The sequence below is a fragment of the Maylandia zebra genome, linkage group LG7, assembly GCF_041146795.1.
Source record: "Maylandia zebra isolate NMK-2024a linkage group LG7, Mzebra_GT3a, whole genome shotgun sequence".
NCBI classification, from domain to species: Eukaryota; Metazoa; Chordata; class Actinopteri; order Cichliformes; family Cichlidae; genus Maylandia; species Maylandia zebra.
Window position 1 is genome coordinate 45446596 of NC_135173.1, and position 22216 is coordinate 45468811.

General features: G+C 40.4%; 1 protein-coding gene across 1 annotated transcript; it reads left to right on the forward strand.

Annotated features, from left to right (window-relative positions):
- Window positions 1-9549: 9549 nt before the first annotated feature.
- ggt5b (gamma-glutamyltransferase 5b) lies at window positions 9550-18553 on the forward strand. Its single transcript, XM_004538149.4, has 12 exons — window positions 9550-10100; window positions 12016-12143; window positions 12237-12332; window positions 12625-12814; window positions 14895-15055; window positions 15207-15353; window positions 15479-15609; window positions 16190-16374; window positions 16465-16556; window positions 16645-16754; window positions 16839-16949; window positions 17154-18553. The coding sequence occupies exons 1-12, from the start codon at window positions 9928-9930 to the stop codon at window positions 17301-17303; spliced, it is 1674 nt and encodes a 557-aa protein (XP_004538206.1). The 5' UTR covers window positions 9550-9927; the 3' UTR covers window positions 17304-18553.
- The last annotated feature ends 3663 nt before the right edge of the window (window positions 18554-22216 follow it).

Here is a 22216-nt window from a genome sequence, read left to right on the forward strand (position 1 = left end):
TATGTGACTAGGTAATTCATACCAAGGTGGAGTGGCTCAGGGAAGCGTATCTGAAGCGTATCTGTAACCGGAAGGTCGCCAGTTCGATCCCCGGGCTCTCTGTCCTGGTCGTTGTGTCCTTGGGCAAGACACTTCACCTACCGCCTGGTGTTGGCCAGAGGGGCCGATGGCGCGATATGGCAGCCTCACTTCTCTCAGTCTGCCGCAGGGCAGCTGTGGCTACAACTGTAGCTGCCTCCACCAGTGAGTGAATGAATAGTGGCATTGTAAACGCTTTGGGTGCCTTGAAAAGCGCTATATAAATCCAATCCATTATTATTAATACCAATTAAGCATGACACATTTAGTTCATAATAAGAATTTTTCTGACACAGTTACATTTTACTTTCCATAAGTATTTATAGACCCTTGGACTGAATATCAGGTGATTCTTGGAGGCAGGATGAACAACAGGAAATAAGCACACTGAGCATCATTCGTCCTGACCTCACTGTTTGACCAGCATTTTTCAGGTGACTTTGATCTTTGAAATGGATTCATTTGGTTTTTGCAGTCTTTCTAACCACATACTCACCACATCCATTACATCTGACATCTGGATTTCATGGATTTTACTATCAAACACAGTTTTGCAGTTTCCTTGAAATTACTTGTTGGGTGAGTGGAAATAAGGACATGTGCGTGTGTGCTCATTTCCAGTCAGCCACAACTATATGAGAGAGGTGTTAATTCCTTTTCTTTCTTTCTTTCTTCTTTTTTTTTTAGCTTAAACTGCTTAATTTCCACCCACTCCGAAAACAGTTTCATCACAGTAAATGGAGGACTGGTGCAGTTCAATCAGTTTTTCCGTTAGCACGCTCAGCAAGTGGTTTTTGCTCTGAAGGTGAAAGTGGGATAAAACGTAAACCAACTCAGTGGGGATTTTTTTAAACCAATGAAATATAAACAAATGCACAAACTGTAGCAGCAGTTCAGTGAAATGTGAAGATTTTATGACCACGTTCTAAATTTTTATAAAATGGGAACATCAGAAAAGAATCCAAAATGAATGGTTTTAATGGCTATTGTTGGCTTTTATTACTTCAAAAAAAAATATTTCAGACATAAAAACAGCAGCACATAATGTATCTTGACTTCATGCCTTTCACATTTATTTTATTCCTTCGGCAGGATGGAGAAGTTTTATCGGTATCATTTTGCATGTTAGTGCTTCAGCTGTGAACTGCAGCAAAGCATAGTTGCATAAATGTGTTGGCTTAAAAGAAACAGATATTTTGGGGGTTATGCAATAGCTGTGAATTCAGAACACACTCCAAGTGATCTTGAATGTGCTTGTGCATCTTTTTCATGCTCCTCTGTTTCATTTCATCCTGGCTAGTTCCCAAAGAAATGTACTTGTCTGAATAGAAGAAAACATCAATTTTAGTTATGATCTGCCAGCCTATAAGTGCACTCTAAAACATAAAGATATTAAGAAAAGTGATGCTAATTCTCTCCTGGAAAATGAAAAGTAAGACTCTGCAAAAGGATGATTTAAAAAAATATCCCTTGAACTAAAAGCTGTGAAGGTGCAGTGGCGATGATGGCGGATGTGATTGACTAGAGGCTGGCATGGTGAATTTGGGAGGTGGGGGTAGTTATGACGCATCAAGGACATAATAATAACCACGAGCGATTTATAGGAACACAGCGACCTACAGTATGATATCCTTCATACACCATCTCTGTGTGCTTACATAAGTGGAAATCATGACACACTTATTTGCATTTTGTAAAGATTAATTACTGGAGCGCAGCAGAAAATAAAGTGATTCAGCTCCTTTTCAGCGCTGTAGGCACTCAAACCCAGCTCAGATTTTATTACGTTTGTGGTTATAACAAAGCCAAAGCGGCCTTAAAGAACTTTAGCATGCATGTGGTTTTGTTTTTTGGAGGCGCATTACTTTTGATTATTGCTGTTTTTCACATAGCACAGTCCAAATACTTTAATGTGTAACACCAGACATTACGGCTAAACTGGAGTATTATACTGGGACGTTCGTGGCCCAAGAGTTGGCAGTTCGTCTCGCAATCGGAAGGTTGCCGGTTTGAGCCCCGGCTCCGACAGTCTTGGTCGTTGTGTCCTTGGGCAAGACAGTTCACCCGTCGCCTACTGGTGGTGGTCAGGGGGCCCGGTGGCGCCAGTGTCCGGCAGCCTCGCCTCTGTCAGTGCGCCCCAGGGCAGCTGTGGCTACAATGCCGTGAATGTGTGTGTGATGTGTGGGTAGATGACTGGTCCATAGGGACTAAGTAAAGCGCTATACAAATACAAGCCATTTACCATTTATCATACAATTGTATGTGCTTTTCTTAATTATGAAAATGTATTCTACATCTAAAACCCCAATTCCAAAGAAGTTGGGATGCAAAAACCTGAAAACGTAAAATGAGACATTTTACTATTTTGTGAATTCAAAAAAGAGCTAATAGCTCATTTGAAATTTGATTGCAGCAACATGTCTCAAAGGTTGGAAACAAAAGACTGTAAAACATTATACTAAGAAGAAACAGCTGGAGGAACATTTAGGTTAATTGACAACAGGTCAGTAACATGTTTCTCAGAGTTTCTCAGAAGTAAAGATGGGAAGAGGTTAAAGAAAACCAAACTGTGTCTTCAAACTGTGGGGCATGTTTTTAAAAACTTTGATTATCCCACCAACTACAGTACACAATATTATCAAGAGATCCAGAGAACCTGGAGGAGACTGTGCACAGGGGACAAAGCTGCAAATCAGTACTGGATGTCCACGATCCTGAAGCAGGACTTCATTAAAAACAGGCATCATCCTGTCACGGAAACCACTGCAGGGGTCACAGTTCACAGACATGTTTCCTGAAAAAGAGATCCACACCTCAACAGCAACATGAATGTGAACTTGCCAACATCATCACTATAATCTCATGTGCATTTGACCAAACTAATGCCTGAATGAAAATGTAAAAGTAAATAAATAAATGAAATGTATGAAAATGTGTGAATGTGTCATCTTCGCTCAGTCATAGGAGTCTGGAGTTTCATCTCTGAAAGCGTGCACACTATTTCCCCCTTGTTTTGAATGATAGCTGGCCCTTTGCTGCAGTGGCCATAATCATATGAGTGCTCTCTCAAACCATACAATGTTCTGACCATGTCATATAAGACATACAAATATCTGCATACGTATTGCTCATTATAATTATCACTTGCACCTCTTCTTAAAGTCAATAAAGATTTATTTTTACTGAGTTGGCTTTTATGTGAGTCATAAAATCTTGGGGTTGATATTGTTACAGCATCACCTTGATCACAAACTACGCCACCGTCAAACTAAAACACAAAATGAAAAAAATTCAATGAAATAGGAGGACGGGTGAAATAGAGACAAATAAATGATCTATATAAAAAACAAAACATACCTTGCTGCCTGACCCCTGCTTTGAGGCAGAAATAAACACCTTACAGATACTTTTAAGAACATTTAAAAATCCTCTGACTTAAATTGGCCTCTCCTGCTTCACTTCCATCCTTCAACATGGGTGTACATCTCACTCAGGTGCACCAGCGGAACCAACATGCAGTACAATAGTTCCTACGTGAGAATTTCCACAATAAATGACCTAATGACATATAAAATATGTGTAGTGCAAAAAAATACATTAACTAAAAGTATAGCAGTAAAAATAATAATGATAACAGCAATCCAATAGCAGGAGCAAACACACTCTCTCTTGGCTTGGGACTCATGGCTCCTGTGGTGCAGTGGCTCTTGCTCCACCTAAGAGTCAACACACAAGGCGGCGACAGTCGATGTCAGATTTTTTAAAATGTTGAGCCGTAATGAGTGACCGTCTCACCTGAGGTCACTAAACATACTGGAATCTGGTGACCCTCTTGCCATAATTTTTATTATACTGTTACGGCTGTGGCCATAAGAACACTGTGTGGGCTGTTTGTTCTGTGTCTCTTTACTGTGTTTAAGACTCTTTACAGGTCCCTCCCCTAATGAAGAGTAGTGAGCAACTGATTGGACCATGGAACAGGTGACCACATTCAAAAAGCCGCTCTGACAGCTCCAGGGAGAGAGAGAGAGTGTGGAACGAGCGAGTAGCCTGACAGCCGTCGCAGTCCTGACCCTGGTTTTCCCAGCCTGTGTTTATCTTGTGTATTTGTGGGAGTGTGAATTGTAAAAGCCGCTCCTAGTGCATTAGCTGAGAGCTTAGGCACTCGTGGGCTGAAGCGGAAGGGGTGAGCTGCCTTTTCTTTTGGAATCGTTTTCTCCTGTTTTCTTGGTCAGGGAGCGAGGGATAGCTCTGTCATTTGTTTGTTCTTTTTTCTTTCTTAGGGTTTAGTTAGTCTTTTCTGGTGGGACTTAGTTGGTTTTGTTTATTATTTTGGCCTGGGCTCACCCTGGAGCTATGCTTCTTGTCCTTAAATAAAATCACTTTTTTTACTCACAACTGGTTTGGATGTTTGGCTTGGGAACCAGGGCGGGGATTTGTCTCTCTCTCCTCCAACCTTATGTGCGTCCCTACCCGCCTAGACTAGGGGCATAACATATACGCTTGTGTCTTTGTTTGCTATTGTTGGACTTCACATCTGACTTCAGCTGATTATATCCCTGAACACACCAGCCCTCACTCCACTGTTGGCTCTTCTTCTTGACTTTACAGTAACACTATCCACTCAACCAGACAGCTGACTATAGTTACACATTTCATCAAGATTTGTGTTACAGTTTCTGTAAACATGGTGTTTCACTTTCACTGTAACTGAGGCCTATGATTACTGATACTGCGGGTCTAAAGGAGGAAGGAGAGCTAACAAAGGAACTGGGCTGGAAAAAAACTCACAAACCGGTCTGATAGCTGTCTTGTAAAATATGAAAGAGAGCTTTATATGGGACCTTGTTTCTGCCACTGGAAAAAAAAAAACCTAGCATACCTAAGTCAATACATTTGGGTTACTATCTCAAAATTTCAACTTAATAACTTGAGACTTAAAGTTATTTTCTCAGTCTTGAGTTGTTTTGTCAGAAGTTTGAGTTAGTAAGTCAAACTTCTGACAGAAACAAGGTTCCATACCTTTATGTATGTGTACTACTTTAAATATATCACATGACTTTGCCTGTTCCCTCCAAAGAGGGATCATGTGCAGTCATCTCATGGATTATCAGGCTGAGCATGTGGTCGTCTGGTAGATTACCAGGTCTGCTCGGCAGACAGGAAGAAATCCAGTCTTGTTCCTCGCTTCCACGGTGGCCAGCATGGTAGAAATGCAGTGATCCAGGGTGGAGTTTATACATCAGGTTTGTGAACAGACTGTCTGGGATGTTGGACAAACCACATGTTCCCTGTCTGGGTTTTTTCCACTTTTCACAGTTTAAGAATAGACTGGCCATCTGGTCATTTCATGTGCTGAAACAGCAAAAATATAAACAATGAAATCCCTGTTTACCTTTTCTGTAGAATGATGGAACCATGTAAGAAGCTAAGAATTAATGACATCTTGTCACTCGTTCTCTTTCACTTCAGAGACTTGGCTCTGGTAATTCTGATTCACATGTGCTGCAGGCTAGCTACGGTGCACTTCTACAACATTTCAAAAAGAGGGGAAAAAAACCTTAAGATGTTTTGGAGTTTGAATGGGTAGCTATGCATGCATGAACAAAGAAATGAGACAACATTCAGAGCTTCACAATGACTCACAATAACTGTCAAAGTGAAATGACAATAAACGCTAATCCATGTCCTCTTGTTGTTTCTGTCTCAGTCCACTGAGCAATGACTTTGTCATTGCCACAAGTTTAGCCTACTACAGGAAAAAAGTAAAAGGTACTCTATATTTCCAAAAGTATTTGCTTGTCTGCCTTTACATGATTATGAATTTGAGTGACATCCCATTCTTAATCCACAGGGTTTTATATGACATCGGCCCACCCTTTACAAACAGCTTCAACTCTTAAGAGGAGGCTTTCTAAAAGGTTTAGGAGTTTGTTTATAGGAATTTTTGACGATTCTTCAAGAAGCCCATTTGTGAGGTCAGACAGTGATGTTGAACAAGAAGACCTAAATCATAGTTTCCACTGTAATTCAACACAAAGGTTGAATTAGATTTGATTGAGGTCAGGACTGTGTGCACGCTAGTCAAGTTCTCCCACAACAGACGCACTCATTCATGTCTTTACGGACCCTGCTTTTTGTGCACTGGTGTGCACGTTGGAACAAGATGAGACCATCCCCAAACTGTTTGCACGAAGTTAAGAGTTTTAACTTGTCCAGAATCTCTTGGTATTCTGAAGCAGTAAGAGTTCCTTTCACTGGAACTAGGGGTTGAGCCCATGTCCTGAAAAACACCTGAAAAAACTACACCAAACTAACAAACTAATCCCCCCTCCACCAAACTTGACACTTGGCACACGGCAGCCAGACAATTAGTGTTCACCCAGCAACTGCCAGGCTCATCCATTTGATTGCAGGACAGAGAAGCTTGATTCATTGCTGCAGAGAACACATCTCAACTTCTCTAGAGTCCAGTGGTAGGATGGTTTACACCATTGCATCCAACACTTTGCATTACATAAGGCTTGTATGCAGCTGCTCACCATGGAAACCTGTTTCATGAAGCTCTCCACAAACTGTTCTTGAGCTGATCTGACGGCCACATAAAGTTTGGATGTTTGTAGCAATTGACTCTGCAGAAAGTTGGACCTGTGCATATTATGTGCCTCAACACCTGCTGACTGTGATTTTACATGCCATACCCTCCCACACAGTTGCTATTGTTCCCAATCACATCCACTGTGTTACAATACCACAAAAAACTAATATAAAAATATTAAGTAAAAAGGAAATTTCATGACTTGTTGCATGGCTGGCATCCTATCATGGGATTACGCTGGAATTCCTGAGAGCGACCCATTCTTTCTCAACCATTTGTAGAAGCAGTCTGCATGCCTATGCACTTCATTCCACGCCCCTGCGTCAGTCGAATTGATTGGAACACCTGAACTCAATCATTTGGATGGATGAGTGAATATTTTTGGCAATATGGTGTATGTGGATTTGTCCTGACATATCAGTTTAAATGTTTTAAAGACATCTATTGGTAAAAAGTGGAAATCAAGGACAGTATTAGTGTTGGACACTTGTGAAATGTATAAATGTGTTTTTTCACCTACCTCTGCAAATAATTTGAAAAACTTGTAAGTGGACATTTACTGGAAATTGATGTGGACAGGCTTGGGGATAGTGCATATTATTTTACATACATAATTAAAGGTTTTAGTGTTGAAGTCAGCAAGCCTGCTGGTGACTCACCATGAATCACTGATTCCCAGACTGGATTGGCTCTCACTGCAGAGCTCACTTCTCTCTCACTGTAGCTGTTGTGACTGCTTGCAGGAGTTGGAGACAGGTGTGATGGTGTGAGAGCAGAGCTTCCCAACCTGGAGATCAATCCTGTCTTCTTCTTTTTATAGTTCTGTCTGCTCTAGCGACCCTTGAGCCTCCCTTCCTTCAGTAATGTATAACTCTTTAACACATTCACCAAATAAAAGATTATTGTATCTGGACCATCTTACGTCAGTGGAAGATGGCCATTAAGAAGAAGGCTGCAATCATGCTGCAGACATCAGCACTCAGAACTCTCCGTCTTCTCTCCTCCCACTTTCTGTCTCTTACTTTCTGACTGGATTCCTTCTCTCTCTCTGTGTGACTGTCTTTCTCTATCTCTGCTCCAGCCCTCGACCTCAGGCTCAAATCAATCAACCATGCCATGCCAGTGTCACCAGGTGGAGGTGTTTTTAGTGGACTCCAACACACTGTCAGACCACCAGTTTTGCTCTGTGCATTGATCTTTTTGTTTGTTTGTTTTTTCCTTTCTTTTTGGGTTTGTTTTTGACTTTTATTGTATTTATTTGAAGTTAAAGTACAGACTTTCTTTACTTAAGTAGAAATACAGATACCTGTTGATGGGTCCGTCTAGCACAACCCTTCGCTGGAACAAAACAATCCTACTACAACAGCAAAAGCAAGATGCAAGTCATCAAAGTTATTTCTATTACTCGTGCACGAGGAAGAGAACTGTGACAAGCATGTTCCTGTCGCTCACCCCAGTCGATCTGCTCCCTCGTAACACTGCTCTTTATTGAGTTTACATGAATATGCATAAGTTCATTAACATATGGCATCTCAAAGAGTACCAGTCTGTGCATAGTGTAGGTATGTGTGTGTGTGTGTGGGGGGGGGGGGGGGGGGGGGGGGGGGGGGGGGCGACTCCCCAAAGCTGGTGCTAGGAGCGCCGCGGTCCACCTAAACAAAGGGCTCTTATACTTAACCAGATGACAATCAACAATATAAACCTAACACCTGTGTTTAAAAAAAGTACTCCAGTAAATCTTGAAGTACTGACTCCACTTTTCTCAAGTGAAAGTGAAAAAGTACAGACTCTGAAATATACTCAAACTAAGTAACTAAAAACTAGCTCTCTTTGAAGTAAAATTCTACTCTCCATTTTTATACAAAGGTAACTGAACTTTGTGCTATATTAATGCAATAATAAAACAAAGATATATTTTGAAAAGTCGAAAGTCCACATATTTGTGTAAAGACGTAGGGAGCCAGGGCAAAAGGTTGTTTGAAGAATAAATATGTAAGTACAGAAACCTGAAAATTCTAAAGCATTACAGAGTAATGAAGTATTTGTACTTACTTCCCACCTTTACATGAGAACTATTGCAGACACCTATAATAAAATGAAATCAATAAAAAGACAATAAAATATCGAAAACTATCTAATGTTTGAGCAATGAAAATGAAAACAAGAACAGATTCCCAGTGATTATTTTTTTATTTAAAAAAAATGTTTATACGTCTTTTAAACTCTGTAAACAACTGAGAGAGCTTTCGTAACGTCTCTCATGATGAGCCTTCTCTAAACGAACTGATAGATAAGGTGGAGGAAATGACGTCATGAGAAAGTAAACTATGAATAAACTGTTTACCTAACATGTAATCTGATAAATAGGTGTTAGAGTTTTACTAATCTGAATGCTGTGGACTCCTTGAAAGTCATCCTTGTTTTGTTTTGTTGTTGTTGTGGTTTTGTTTATTTGTTTGGTTGGTTGGTTGGTTTTTGTTTTGTTTTGGGGGGTTTTGTGTGTTTTTTGGTGCAGGGTTTTTCTTACTAATCTATTTTTCTTATTAATCTATGTGTCCTATTTCCTGTCTCACAGTCTGTGCGCCCCTCGGTTCACTTTTTCTTGTAGACTCCTCTTGCGTAAAACCATTACAGGTTTTACGCACGGAGTTGTTCTGTGTTGCTGTTTAATTTGTCTTACAATGTCTTACCATCCAGAGGTCAGTTACGATGGCGCAATTAAAATAACAAGTGGGAGCCTGCTGTGGTCTTAATGCAGATGAGTTCAGCATCTGCGATATCTCTCTTTAAATACCCCAGTGTCACAGCTGGGTCGCTGACACAGAGTTCACATCAGACAGTGTGGTGGATGTCTGACAGCAGGAAACTAGTTTTTCACACACTGAGGGTCAGGGTGGGATGCTTTAGAGAGTGAGAGGGTACAAATTTATTTTTAACGTCGCATCTTTAGATCATTTATCGACATTGACGTCAATGAGTCGAATGGAAATCACCCTGGAAATCACAGCTAAGTCCCTCGTGAGATTTTAACATGATATAAGAAGGACAATTAAGGTTTAGTGGCATGCTGTAGTCATTGTACTACTCATCCGGTCCTATCTTCAGTTTCAGTTTAGCCATTTCTTAAAAGAGGCTGGTGGAGGCAGGGAGGGAGGTAATCCACGTCTGGATCATTGGGCAGACCTCGCGCACACTTAGTGGCAGCAAGAACAAGTTCCTTCGGCGCAAGGTTTTCCCCTCAGAAAGTCAAAATGGCCAAATATAAGCCCTGGGTGCTGTGGTGCTTTATTTTGATCGGTTTTATTTGCATCGTTACGCTCTTGTGCCTGTGCTTCACCTCGTTTCTGGGCGTAAGATGTTCCAGCGGCAGCTTCAAGCAAGCGGCGGTGGCCGCAGACTCTCAGATTTGCTCGGAGATTGGCAGGTACGTTTTTGTCTATTAAAGTCCTCTCTATAGTGGAAAGCTAAAGCTGGAAGAAAAAGAAAGTATTGAATTCGACTGGATTTTGTCTTTTATACTAATTCTTTTTAGAAATAGTAAGGAGGTTTTTAATTATGATTTTAGTGTGTGTGTGTGTGTGTGTGTGTGTGTGTGTGTGTGTGTGTGTGTGTGTGTGTGTGTGTGTGTGTGTGTGTGTGTGTTTATAGATCTTAGATACAGTATTTTCATTTTAAGCATGCTTTCGTTCATGTTATATTCAGTAAGACTGTGCATGCTTCCTTCTGAACCCAGCTGGCACTCCATGAGGAGCCAGTGTGCACCTTGTCCCACTCAGCAATCTGTCAGCCAACAGTAAAGAAAATAAATAAATAAATAAAAATTTTAAAAAATAGACTGTACAACTTGGAGGAGATGGTTAAACAGAAGAAAAACACCTCTATCGCCAAACCAAAACTACTCACTAGTAGCAGCAAAACAACTCCAGCCTCACAGTCAGAAGCTCAAACAATGCATACCACTGCAACTTTCTACCCTCAGGGTGCTTCACAAATTAACTGACCTGTAGCGCTTACCCAGTGCTGCATGGCAACAATTCACAATACTGTTTGACAGAACTATTAGACTGGACCTTCCAACTCTAAAGAAAAAAGCTGAACTGAGCAATGTGATAAGCTGTTTAAGAGATTTAATAGGCAGTGAAGAACAGAGATAAGACCTGCAGATCAGTAAGCATGCAGCACACTGTACCTCAGTACTTGTGCTTGTAACTGTAAAAGAAAAACTCAGTAACTGATATTAGCTTTTCTGACTGGGCAGTGAAGGTCTGAGCTGTTTCTCTAATGCACTCTGTGGTTGAGTTATTTGTTCTGCAGTGAGCAAGCCATTAATCAATCAACACAGTAACTGCAAATAAAGCTCAGCAGATTATTTTATTGTCCCCCCCATCCCACCCGACTAGATGTGAGCATACCCTTTCCTGCTTCCTGCAGATAGATATATCTCTGTCTGTTCTCTGCCAAAGTTTAAAGAGGGTTCATTTCCCACTTCAAAGCCAACACACTAAATTTGTTCAGGCAGGTAAAACCATCGGGCACTGTGCCAACAGGACACAACTTCAAGTAATCAAAGAAACCTGAAACACATCAGCTTTTTGTTGTTTAATCATACTGACCTTGTTCTTCTACAGTAGATGGGCAGCAAATAGAGCTCTTTATATGTCTGTGTGTGCACCAACACTCACTGCGGACAGATGAGCTATCAAGTTTCAGTTTGAGTTTTCAAACCTCCAAAATTCTTTCAGCTCCCCCACCCCGTGAACATCCCCAATTTTTCCCAACTCATGTTTCATTGTAAAGCTCCTTTGGTTGCCTGCTCTGTGTTACTTATGCTCACAGATTTGTAAGATAATCACTCATTCGGTCAGACCTTATTCACTGACCATCAGAAGCAAAACATTCCCAACAGTGCTTCCTCTTGTAGCTCAGTGACTACACTTGATCCCACGCCAGGCTACTGGTGAAAGGGCCCATTCAGGGCTATTCAAATACGGTCCAGTCAGGATTAAGTTGTTTATGTCACAGCTAACTTAGATAATCCGAGTGAGAAATGTGAGTTACATTTCTTTTTTTAGAGCCAGGTTACCTTATGAGTCAAATAAAAAAAAGAAGAGAAAGAAAAGAAAGAACACCACTATGGTCAGCGACTTCCTGGTATGTCACCTGAGGTCAACCTCAAACAGCAGGATGTGGTTCGAACATGCCCACTGGCAGCCGTCACCGTACTGTGGCATCTTCAAGTACTCAAACACCAGGTTCAATAATTAAAGCCACGTGTAAGTCGGAGCGTGTGCAATGAGTGTTTACACATTTCCCATAAATAAAATTAAACCCTCTTCCAGGAATATGCTTCAGCAGGGTGGATCAGCAGTAGATGGCGCCATTGCAGCTCTTCTGTGCACATCTGTGGTCAATCCTCAGAGCATGGGGATTGGAGGGGGCTCTATAATAACTATAAGAGATAAGAAAGGTAAGTCCTCTACTGATACGGGTTTCGTAAATAGTATTTCTCCACAGCAGTGATTGATTAGACCAACCAATTGGATTTCTCATCTATTTTAAGGCAACATTAAAGTCTACAACTTCAGAGAAACTGTCCCACAGTCATTCAGACAGAACCTGTTAAAGGAGTGTCCCACTTTCTTCAGTTTTTCCACAGGTAGGTAGATTTACAGCACTTATCAATATCCAGTTACAGATTTTGTCCTTGTGGTTTCTCACTTTACAGAAATTCATTTATTTAATTTTAAAAGATGCCGTTTTTATCCACTTATGTACTTAGTATCACTATGTATTGTTTATACAGTGATTGTAGCTTAAGTTGTTAGTGCTCTAGTTGTGCTGGTAAGGTTAGATCTTCCTTATCAATTAACATTTTGTCATATTTTGCAAACAGTTTTCCACCATTAGTCTAATTTACCTGCACTACTTTTCTCATTTTTACATTGAAGGCAGCCAGTGGGTCGGCGTTCCCGGAGAGCTGCGAGGCTATGAGGCAATTCACGAACAGTACGGGAAGCTGCCCTGGGCCAGGCTTTTTGAACCAACAATTAAACTGGCTAGGGAGGGCATCCCTCTGTCACCCTATCTGGGAAAAATCGTGTCCTTTGTGAAAAGAAACATACAAACATCGTCTCTCTGGTACAGCTTTTCAATTACTCCTCTGTGACTTAAGATATTTTTTTTTATTAATAATGCTTGCAAAGAAAAAATTGTGTTTTAAATCACATGTTTGATGGCACCAATGAACTAAAAGCATTTGTAATCCTAGCTGGAGCCTATTTCATGCAGCTGTCACTGCAGAAATCCTGGAGCGAAGGCCTCTCCTGTAAATCCCTGGTTATACTAATTTTGTGATAGTTTTATGTAACATCTCAAAGAGAATTTAACTTTACACATTGCGTAATAGTTTAGGCCAGGCACCACGCTCATTGTTCTCAGTGAAGCATTGTTATTTTTAATGACATAAGAGTGCACATTGTTTTTCTTAACGTGACTCAGGACCAGGATTTACCAGCTCAGAGACAAAGGTAGCATTAACCTTCATCCAAAAAATGTTTGTGAGACGCAGCCAGGACTCAGGTATCATGGGGAATACCTGAAAGATTGCATTTCCTTTTTGGATGCCGGGCCAAAAGTGTGTGCACAAACAGAGTTTTTTAATGTTTACGATAGCGAAGGGAATCAGAGGAAAATAAGTGGTGATTAGAAAACCTATTGCACTTGGATCTTTAAAAAGTGCATCACTGTCAGGTGCAAATCTGGATTCCTGTGAGATTGAAGATAAAAAAAAAAATTGTAGTAAACACCAAGTGACCCAATTCTACTGTAAGGTAATCTCAGAAAGCTTTTAAACTAATAGGTAAAATTATGGAGCACTGCTTAGATGATCAGAGGCAAACCTGCTTCGACTCACTGCCCTCGGGGTAGATTTTAGCTGAGTCAGTCATTTAAAAAGGTGTGTTTGCTGAAAGGGAATGATTATCTTTGTGTTTGTCAGTGTCTCAATCTGTAAGAGGGTTGATGGATTGAGTACAATTTTGTGCGTGTGGGTGGTTGAGGCACACACTCGGCTCAAGGGTCAATGACGAGTCTTGTTTATCCAGAGTTTCTTTTGATTTGGGTCTCAGTGATATATGCTGCCTCAGCAGTGCTTTCAGGGCATTCACGTCAGCGCCATTTGATCAGCATGTTGCATTCCTAATGCATTCAAGATCTAATGTGGTAACAAATATGGTGATTAGCCATTTTTCTGGAGCTCTCTTTTCAGAGTTAGAAATGCCTCGTCTAATCAGCTTTTAAACTGAAAATGTTTTTCTAATCAAGACCAGTGAAAAGGACATTTTGGGTGCAAGAATGAAAATGGCTGCTTCTAATGCCAAAGTGCAATCAGTTCTTCCAAACAGAGCCACCGACTTTATGATCCAGTTTTGTTTTTGTTTTCTTTTAATTATCAGCTTTGTGCTGTGTCCTTCAGTTTACTTCCTGTTTAAAGTTAAAGTGTGGTTTCTGTAATTTTGTTTCAATCCCATATTCCGTGTTATGTATTTAGTGAGTTTTTGTCTGGTCTTGTCTGAATCTCCCTCAACTTCCTGGCTCCTCTGTTGTGCTTGGATTGTTGTTTTTTTTATTTAGTTTAATATTCTGAATTTTCTGAGACCTAAGAGCACAAGAAAAATAACTAAAAGGGACTTGATAAACTGTCAGCTATCAGTTCCACTGAAGAATATTTCCCTGAACTGTGACTGCGCTGTGTTAATTTCCTATTCAATCAATGCAGCGTGCCACTAATCAACCTGGCTTCAGTTTATACTGCAGTGAGTCTAACAAACCGTCTTCTCTGTCTGCCCAAAAATTAGATGGTCTCCATTTTTGTCACAAGTTTAAACAAGCACTTCATCTCAGTGGACTAAGAAGTAATTTTTTTAAAATTTCCATCTTTATATCTGAACATTTATAATCCTGGTAGGATTAGGTAATAAATAAGAAGTAGAAAAAGAGTTACTTAGTCCTAAAGCAAAGATTTCTAATAGCTGCAGATCCCACACAGGGCGATCTCGATCCATTCTTCTTTGCAGAAGTGGTTTAGCTGTGCAATGTTGTTAGGATGCACGGGGTGTAGTGCTTTGACCCTTCATCAGTTTTTGGTTTTGACAGCTCTCTGTCTCTTTTTCTCTGCTCTCCTTTTTGCTTAGTTTGTGTTTTCTTTTCTTTTTTACAGTGAAATTTTTTGCCACAAGAACAAAACTGTTCTGAGCACAGGCGAAATCGTAAAGTTTTCCAAACTTGCAGAAACCATGGAAACCATTGCAGAGAAAGGAGCAGAGGATTTCTACACTGGCAAGATAGGGCATGACTTAATCCAAGACATAACAGCTGCAGGTTGGTGCAATGTCAGCATTAGCAGCCTGAGGGTTTGTGTTTGAAAAGGAATTAAATGGAATGGAAAAATGACTTTTACTCAGTGTTATGAAAAAAATTTAATCTAATTTAGGGCAAAGTTTGTTATATACGTTCTGTGTGTCTGTCTCAGGTGGGACCTTGACTATAGAGGATTTGAGGTCATTCCGGGTGCAGGTCCAAGATGCTTGGACTGTTCCTTTGGGAGATGCTAAACTCTACATCCCTCCACCCCCTGCTGGAGGCGCCCTGCTTGCCTTCATTCTCAAACTCATGGAAGGTGTCGTGTTTTGTGTGATTTTCTTTTTCCGCTGTAACAGCTGGATGAAATTTCAATTTAAAGAAACAGTTAAACAGTTCTTAGCTCACAAAAGCTTAAAAACATTATCACTGTCTTTTCTGCAGGGTTCTCGCTGACGCCAAACTCTCTGGTTGGTGACAAGAAGATTGAGATGTACCATCATTTTATAGAGGCAGTTAAATTTGCTAATGGACAGAAGAAGAGCATTTGTGATCCAAAGTTTAATAACGGCAAGGTTGGGATCTGAAATATCTTTTTTCTTATTGGAACTGGGGACATTTTTAATACAAGGGCAAGAAATTGAATTCTAAAGTCTAGGTATATATTATGTATTGTTTCATGTATTTTATATTTTATTATATTATTTATATTCACTGCTCAAAAAACTCAAGATGGATATCTATAATATGTTAAGAATGAAGGGACTTTGCATTGATTGATGGAAATGAAAACAATCCATCTACAGAAGGTACAGATGAACTGAGGAGCCCAGCAGCTGGTCTCCTCAGTTCCAGATGTTTGCAGACTGTTGATAAAAGAAGAAGTGGTAAACACGGCCCTCTCTCAACGTTTTTGAGACGTGTTGCTGACATCAATTTCTAAATTACCTCTTTCTTTTTTTAATAATAGTAGATTTTCTCACTTTAAACATTTGACATGTGTTCTGCTGTGAACAAAATGTGGGTTTATGACACTTTCAATGTGTCTTTCGAAACATTTTATAAAGCATCCCAACTTTTAGGATGGGGTTTCTACATCTCAAACCAGTAATATCTGGGATATCTTGGAAATGTTTAATGATGCTCTCCTTTTAGTGTGCAGAGCACTTGATTGATCCCACCTTCATTGATCGCATCAGGAAGATGATTTCTTCAAACATGACCCATGACAACTCTTACTACAACGTCACACCTTCTTCAGATCACATTGGGACGACACACGTGTCTGTCCTGGATGAAGATGGCCTGGCCGTCTCTGCCACAAGCACCATAAACCAAGTGTGAGCAGGAAGAGTTGTGTTATAGGAAACATACTAATGTTGGGTGTATCCATCATCCCCTCAGCTGACTGAGTACCCTTTGTTCTGTAGATTTGGAGGAATGATTTACTCTCCACGTACAGGCATCATCCTCAACAATGAGCTGGCTGACTTTTGCGGGAGAGCAGACACACTGAGGGCAGGTGAAGTTATATACGACAACTAAATTACAGACGTTTCACGATCTCATCACCGAGTCTGATTTCCATCTGATGTTTTATTTTTACGTAGGCGAACGACCTCCATCCTCAATGAGTCCAGTGATACTGGAGTCAAAGTCTGGAGGTCTTCTTATAATTGGTGGATCGGGAGGAAGCCTGATTACGCCGGCAATGGCCTTGGTAATTCAATAATTAAAAACTCTATTTGTTTCCTTGTTTGTATACTTCTTTGTTTGTTTACTCACAGTTCTTTTATCCTTGCAGTCTATAATAAATCACCAGTGGCTGGGGATGAGCTTGAAAGATGCCATTACTGAGCGCATAATCTTCATCGACTCAAAGAACGACGTAAATTTTGAACCTGGTTTTGATGAGGTGAAGTACTTCCCTTTATCCTTGCTATCCATTAATGATATTCAAATTCACTAGACTGTCTATCAGAAAAAAATCATCTGTAATAATGGATTCTGAAGAAGATTAGCGGTCCATAATCCTACAAAGGCAGATTTAATTTTTCTGTAATCTCTTAAGGATAAGTAGTATTAATGTTTTGTCTGTGTGTGTGTTGTGTACCCTCAGTCTGTGTCAAAAGGCTTAAAGGAACAGCTTAAACACAAAACCGGGAACTGGCAATACTTTCTCAATGTGGTCAATGCTGTGGAAAAGGAGAACAACTGCATTGCTGCTGTGTCTGACAGCAGGAAGATGGGAATGTCAGCTGGATACTGACCACAAGGATGCGTGACCTTTCCACTTATCTCTGCCCTTTAGACTAACTGACCCTTCAGCATTAAAAGTAACCATATGTGCGGAAACACTGACAAATAAAAGGTGAACAAAAGGTGCTGTGGCTCCATCCAACTGGACCAATCAGGAAACTACTCACCTTAGAGGATAACTCCAATTTATAATTGCTTCAAATCCAATCACTCTCCAGGCTATAGAAACCCAATTTATGTTGAGGTGAAATCTGCACTAAATATATAAATATAAGGGTGTTTAAATTTCTATTCATCAACTACATCTATGTAGATATTAGAAAATAGGCACACACAGGTGGAGTTTGTTTCCAGTCGAGCACCATTGAGCTATTGCAGGAAAGTGCCCTGAGATGATGTAATATATGTGACACACCGTTTCCAGTGAACTTTGCTTTCATCCATGTGTCAACCTTTCTACCTTCAGCGGGCGTTGACAAGTTTCTGTATGTTTCTTTTTTTATGCAGTCATTGAGAATTCCCATAAAAACAATGAGATAAGAAAATACAGTCGCTGTGTGTACCGGGAGCATGCACAGCTACAGAAAGTTCAGGACAATGTTCAGCTAGGAAAGCGGTCTCTGAAGTGTTGTGAATGTTTGAAATGCTCCGTCTTAAGTACATACGCACTTGTTCGTTTTTATGGCACTAGCCTTGATGACAGTAGTCAAAGAGGACGATGACTTTTATTGGTTTGTCAAAAACCAATGTCACAAAATTCAGCCGGCCACACTGACTGTTTGAAAACTGCTTTTGGTCGACCGCGCGGGCCGCCTGCCTCGTCACAGCTACTTTTAGTTTTGCCTACGTGTGCTCAGCAAGAGTAGGGAGCTAAACTGAAATGTTAATATCTGACCAACGGATACACAAATGATCACTCCAGCCACAAAGGTGCTCGTATTTGATTTCATGCACTGTTGGAGAAATGTGCACTGAGTGTGTCTGCTAAATCAGTTATTGAAACATGTAATTCTTTGTAAGAAATATTAACTCAAGATGAGCCATATAACCTTTTTAAAGTGACATCCTGGCAGCTTCCTCAACAAGGAACTTTTACTGTGACCTTAAATGTGTTACTCTATGTGAAATAACCTAATCCAAAAAAAAGCCTCCCCCAAAAATGTACTTTATATATTTTAACACACCTTGAATATTTTGGTTTTTTATGTTTTATGAACATATTTTGTATTGTTTGTAATAAAAATCCTTCTAAACCACAAACTCTTTCTTTAAACACATATTCCTGGTTGTTAGTACAGTATGATGGGAATAATTCTATTTGGTGCTTTCCCCTTTTGCCTTGTGCGTTTATACAGAGCAGCAGTGGAACAAAGAAAGCAGTAATGAGATACATTTCAGCAGAGAAACTTATGAATTAGTAATGATTTCTTAAGTGGATTCTGCTCCGTTCTCCTTTGAGGCTCTAGATGAGAGTTATGAGAACATGCAAATTTTACTCCGTGTGAAGCACCACTGTCTTTTGTTGTATGACAAATGAGTTAATCTGGATAAGTTGCAACTTCACGACTTTAGTGCCACGATCTTGCCCTCTTTGTATAAATAACAACCACTTAAAGTGAGCCATCACTTTAAAGGGTGCAGAAATAGTCTTTCTCTCTCAGAGCGGAGCGGTTAAATAATCCTGTGATGATTCAGCACACTTTCGCTCACAAAGTCCTTTGATGAGGCAAATTATCTTAACAGTAGTTTGATGCTTTTATTATGTCAGTTTCTGTGTCATTATATGCATTTGTCACAATGCCATTCGAGGCAATGAGTCAAATTAAAACTACACGTAGACTCTGATATACACAGAGAATTGGGATTTTTTTCTTTCCTAGCCTAGAGGGTTAGTCAATTGGTCTGAGTTGCATAACTTTGAATTTAATCATATGTGGAAGTGAGACTTTGCTTAATTGGGCCCTGAAGGAAAATTTTTAGATTTTTTATTTATTTTTAATTTTTTGCAGCTTCTTCTCAGAGCAGCTGTAAGCACAGGAGGTAGCAGCTCAGGATAATAAAAATAAAATAATTGTGAATTCAAATAAAATTGTGGTATGTTAAATGTAATATTGGCACACATGGTGGGATTGCACTTTCCCCCCAATTACTGTAACTCTACAACTGCTCCTGCCACTACTGGCAAAACCGCCAATGGATGTTAATGGTTCACAGGTGAGAGAGTGCCCAAACACCAGATAACAGAGAGCAATAAAAGTCAAAAATACACATCTCAAATCTCAGGCGAGAGGTCATTACATCATAACATTATATAACAATCAAGACCAACTGTTCAGGTAAAACGTAAAATGTACGTGGAATATCTGGAGTGGAAAAAACGAAACAAAAAACCGTAGCACTGTCTTACTCGCCACAGTACAGTCATCTACACATTTTTTATAGTTCTTCTATTTTTGTTCTTTTCTTCTTTTCTTTTAAAATATGTAAAAACAAAAAAAAACATAAATTAGGTCAGGTTCAGTAAGAGCCTGTATGTGTAGGAAGATATCTTTGTGAAAAATGATCTTCTCTCTGGGGCTTACATCAAAGAATTCGAGCATCAACGTGGATTTTGCAATGCGAATGAGTCTCAATAACTCAATAACTACGCACACGCAGACATTAAATCATACCTCTCGGCAGGTAGTTCTCCCCCTATTTCCCCCTGCAGGAGACATTTGGCTTTATTTATGTAAAATAAAACCACTGGCTTTTATCCAGCCTTGAGCAACGTTGTGAAAAAATAGCACTGCGTCCGAGGTTTGTTCCAGGAGCGGGAATATTTCAGCGGCCAAACATTTTTTCTGATGTAACTGTAACTGTCAGAATGGGGATATTAGCCTGCTTTGTGTGCCCATTGTAGTTTAATGAAAGTTAAAGACCTCACCTCCGCTGTACTGAAGCTGTAAGCTAGTGGTAGTCAATATGTTTGCATGCAGAGAAACAAGTACAAGCAAGTTACAGTTACAGGCAAGGACTTCAAACGGCCTCTTGAGGCTGGCTCCAAAAGCAGTTTTCACTTATACAAGTTGGCAAGTTTTGGTCCCTTTGTGAGAAGAGAGGATAGAGATGAATTTGTCTTTTAAATGTTTGAAGCTATGTGTTACCTTACAGGAGTATAGGCCCTTTGAACTTGTTCAGTGTCCTCATAAGTCATCCTAAAGACATCAGTATAACTGCCACGTTGGTCACGTTGTGTGCTGCCGCTAACGTCATGGCACACTCGCATCCATGTATGCTCACCAATACACTACAGGTAGCACTTGCAGTATTCTCCTGAAGGATAGGTGCCGCAACTCAGACAGTACCTCAGAATGTCCTTGGGCAAGATGCTAGCCCCAAGTTCCTCTCCGATGGATCCATCAGCATATGAGTGTGTTTGAATGTTAGATAGAAAGCACTTATGTAGATAAAGCATAGAAAGAAGTGCTTGTATGAGTCGGCAAGTCATGTAAAGTGGTCAGTTGGAGTACAAAGGTGTCATTTGCCATTACTAATCATTTACCCTGTCGACACAGAGGCGCAGCAGCTCCACTCTGAGCCCCTTTCAAATGTCTAAACTCTTCAGCCTATCACTAAGAAAGATGTCAGCCACACTTCAGAGAAAGCTCATTTACACCACTTCTATCTGCAGTCTCGTTCTTTCAGTCACTGTCCAGAGCTCGTGACTATAAGGTAGGGACGTAAATCGACATGCTCCTCTCTCTTTTTACCACGATGGACCAGTACAGTGCGTGCATCACTGCAGATGCCGCCCCAGTCCGTCTGTCAATCACTTGCTCCCCTCTCCCCTCACTTGTGGCAGCATCTCATCACTGACCCAGAGTGAGCACTCCACCCTTCCCTGGCTGAGGACCATGGCATCAGACTTGGAGGTGCTAATTCTTGTTCCCGCCGCATCACTCTTGGCCGCAAACTGCTCCAGTGCGTGTGAACTGCTGAACTACATCATCTGCAATAAGCAGAGATGAAATTCTGGGAAGAAGAAAAAAGCAAAGATTTCCACTGCCAGTGTCACAGCTGGGGTCATGTTTACTGTAACTGTCTGTAAGTAGATCATGACAAAAGTGATTTATTCCTCTGGGGGTGAAAAGTGAAAAAGAGAAAAACAGAGGAAGGAAAAAAGTAGCAGAAAAAGGATGTTTCCATGAGTAATTACAGTCTGGTATCATAAACACTCACTGACCGTGATGTTAGTTAAATAGAGGCATGAAAGTGGCCTTCATTTCACTCAGTGCATGACGAGGTTAGTTTACGTTGTGTGGAAACCACAGAAATCATGGCTGGAAACTTTATCTTTAGCTCACTAGTCTGTTCACAGCCTTACAAACAGATCTGGTCATCACGTCTGATGTTGCTGAATAACATTCATCGTTATATGAATGGTACTCGCACCATCGAGGCACCTCAATATTTGATGCAAGGAAATGAGCACTAATTTGGGAGTGGTTTTGTGTTTCACAATGGCTGCAATTGGGTTGGGTTCATTGATGACAGGTGTATTTGATTGCACTCACATGCAGAAAATTGTCTTGCTGAGCCTGGAGTGGTTGCTGGACTACTCTGTACAGGATGGGAGAACAACAGCTGATCCCTGTTGAGGTTATCAGCCTGTGGGGTGTAGCTGATTTGTGGCATAGCTATCCCTGGCCTTGGACTATATTGTTTATCCCTTTTGAAAGTGGGAGATTCAACTTTAATATGATAAATATTGTAGCTGCCGGGATTGTTTCCCATTAATCTCATTGATTTGACTAATGAATTATGTTTTAGATTTAGTCTGAGATGGTCAGAGTTAGACTCTTGCTACACAAGTTAAACTGTAAATATGACTTGTTACTGATTAGGCTGAAACGTTGCCATGGCTGTCTGAACTAAGGAAGT

Coding starts and splice junctions, on each gene's coding strand:
- ggt5b (XM_004538149.4), top strand. CDS start 9,928: ATGGCCAAATATAAGCCCTGGGTGCTGTGGTGCTTTATTTTGATCGGT. Junction 15,610..16,189: donor CAAAGTTTAATAACGGCAAG/GTTGGGATCTGA, acceptor CTCTCCTTTTAG/TGTGCAGAGCACTTGATTGA. Junction 16,755..16,838: donor TTACGCCGGCAATGGCCTTG/GTAATTCAATAA, acceptor TTATCCTTGCAG/TCTATAATAAATCACCAGTG.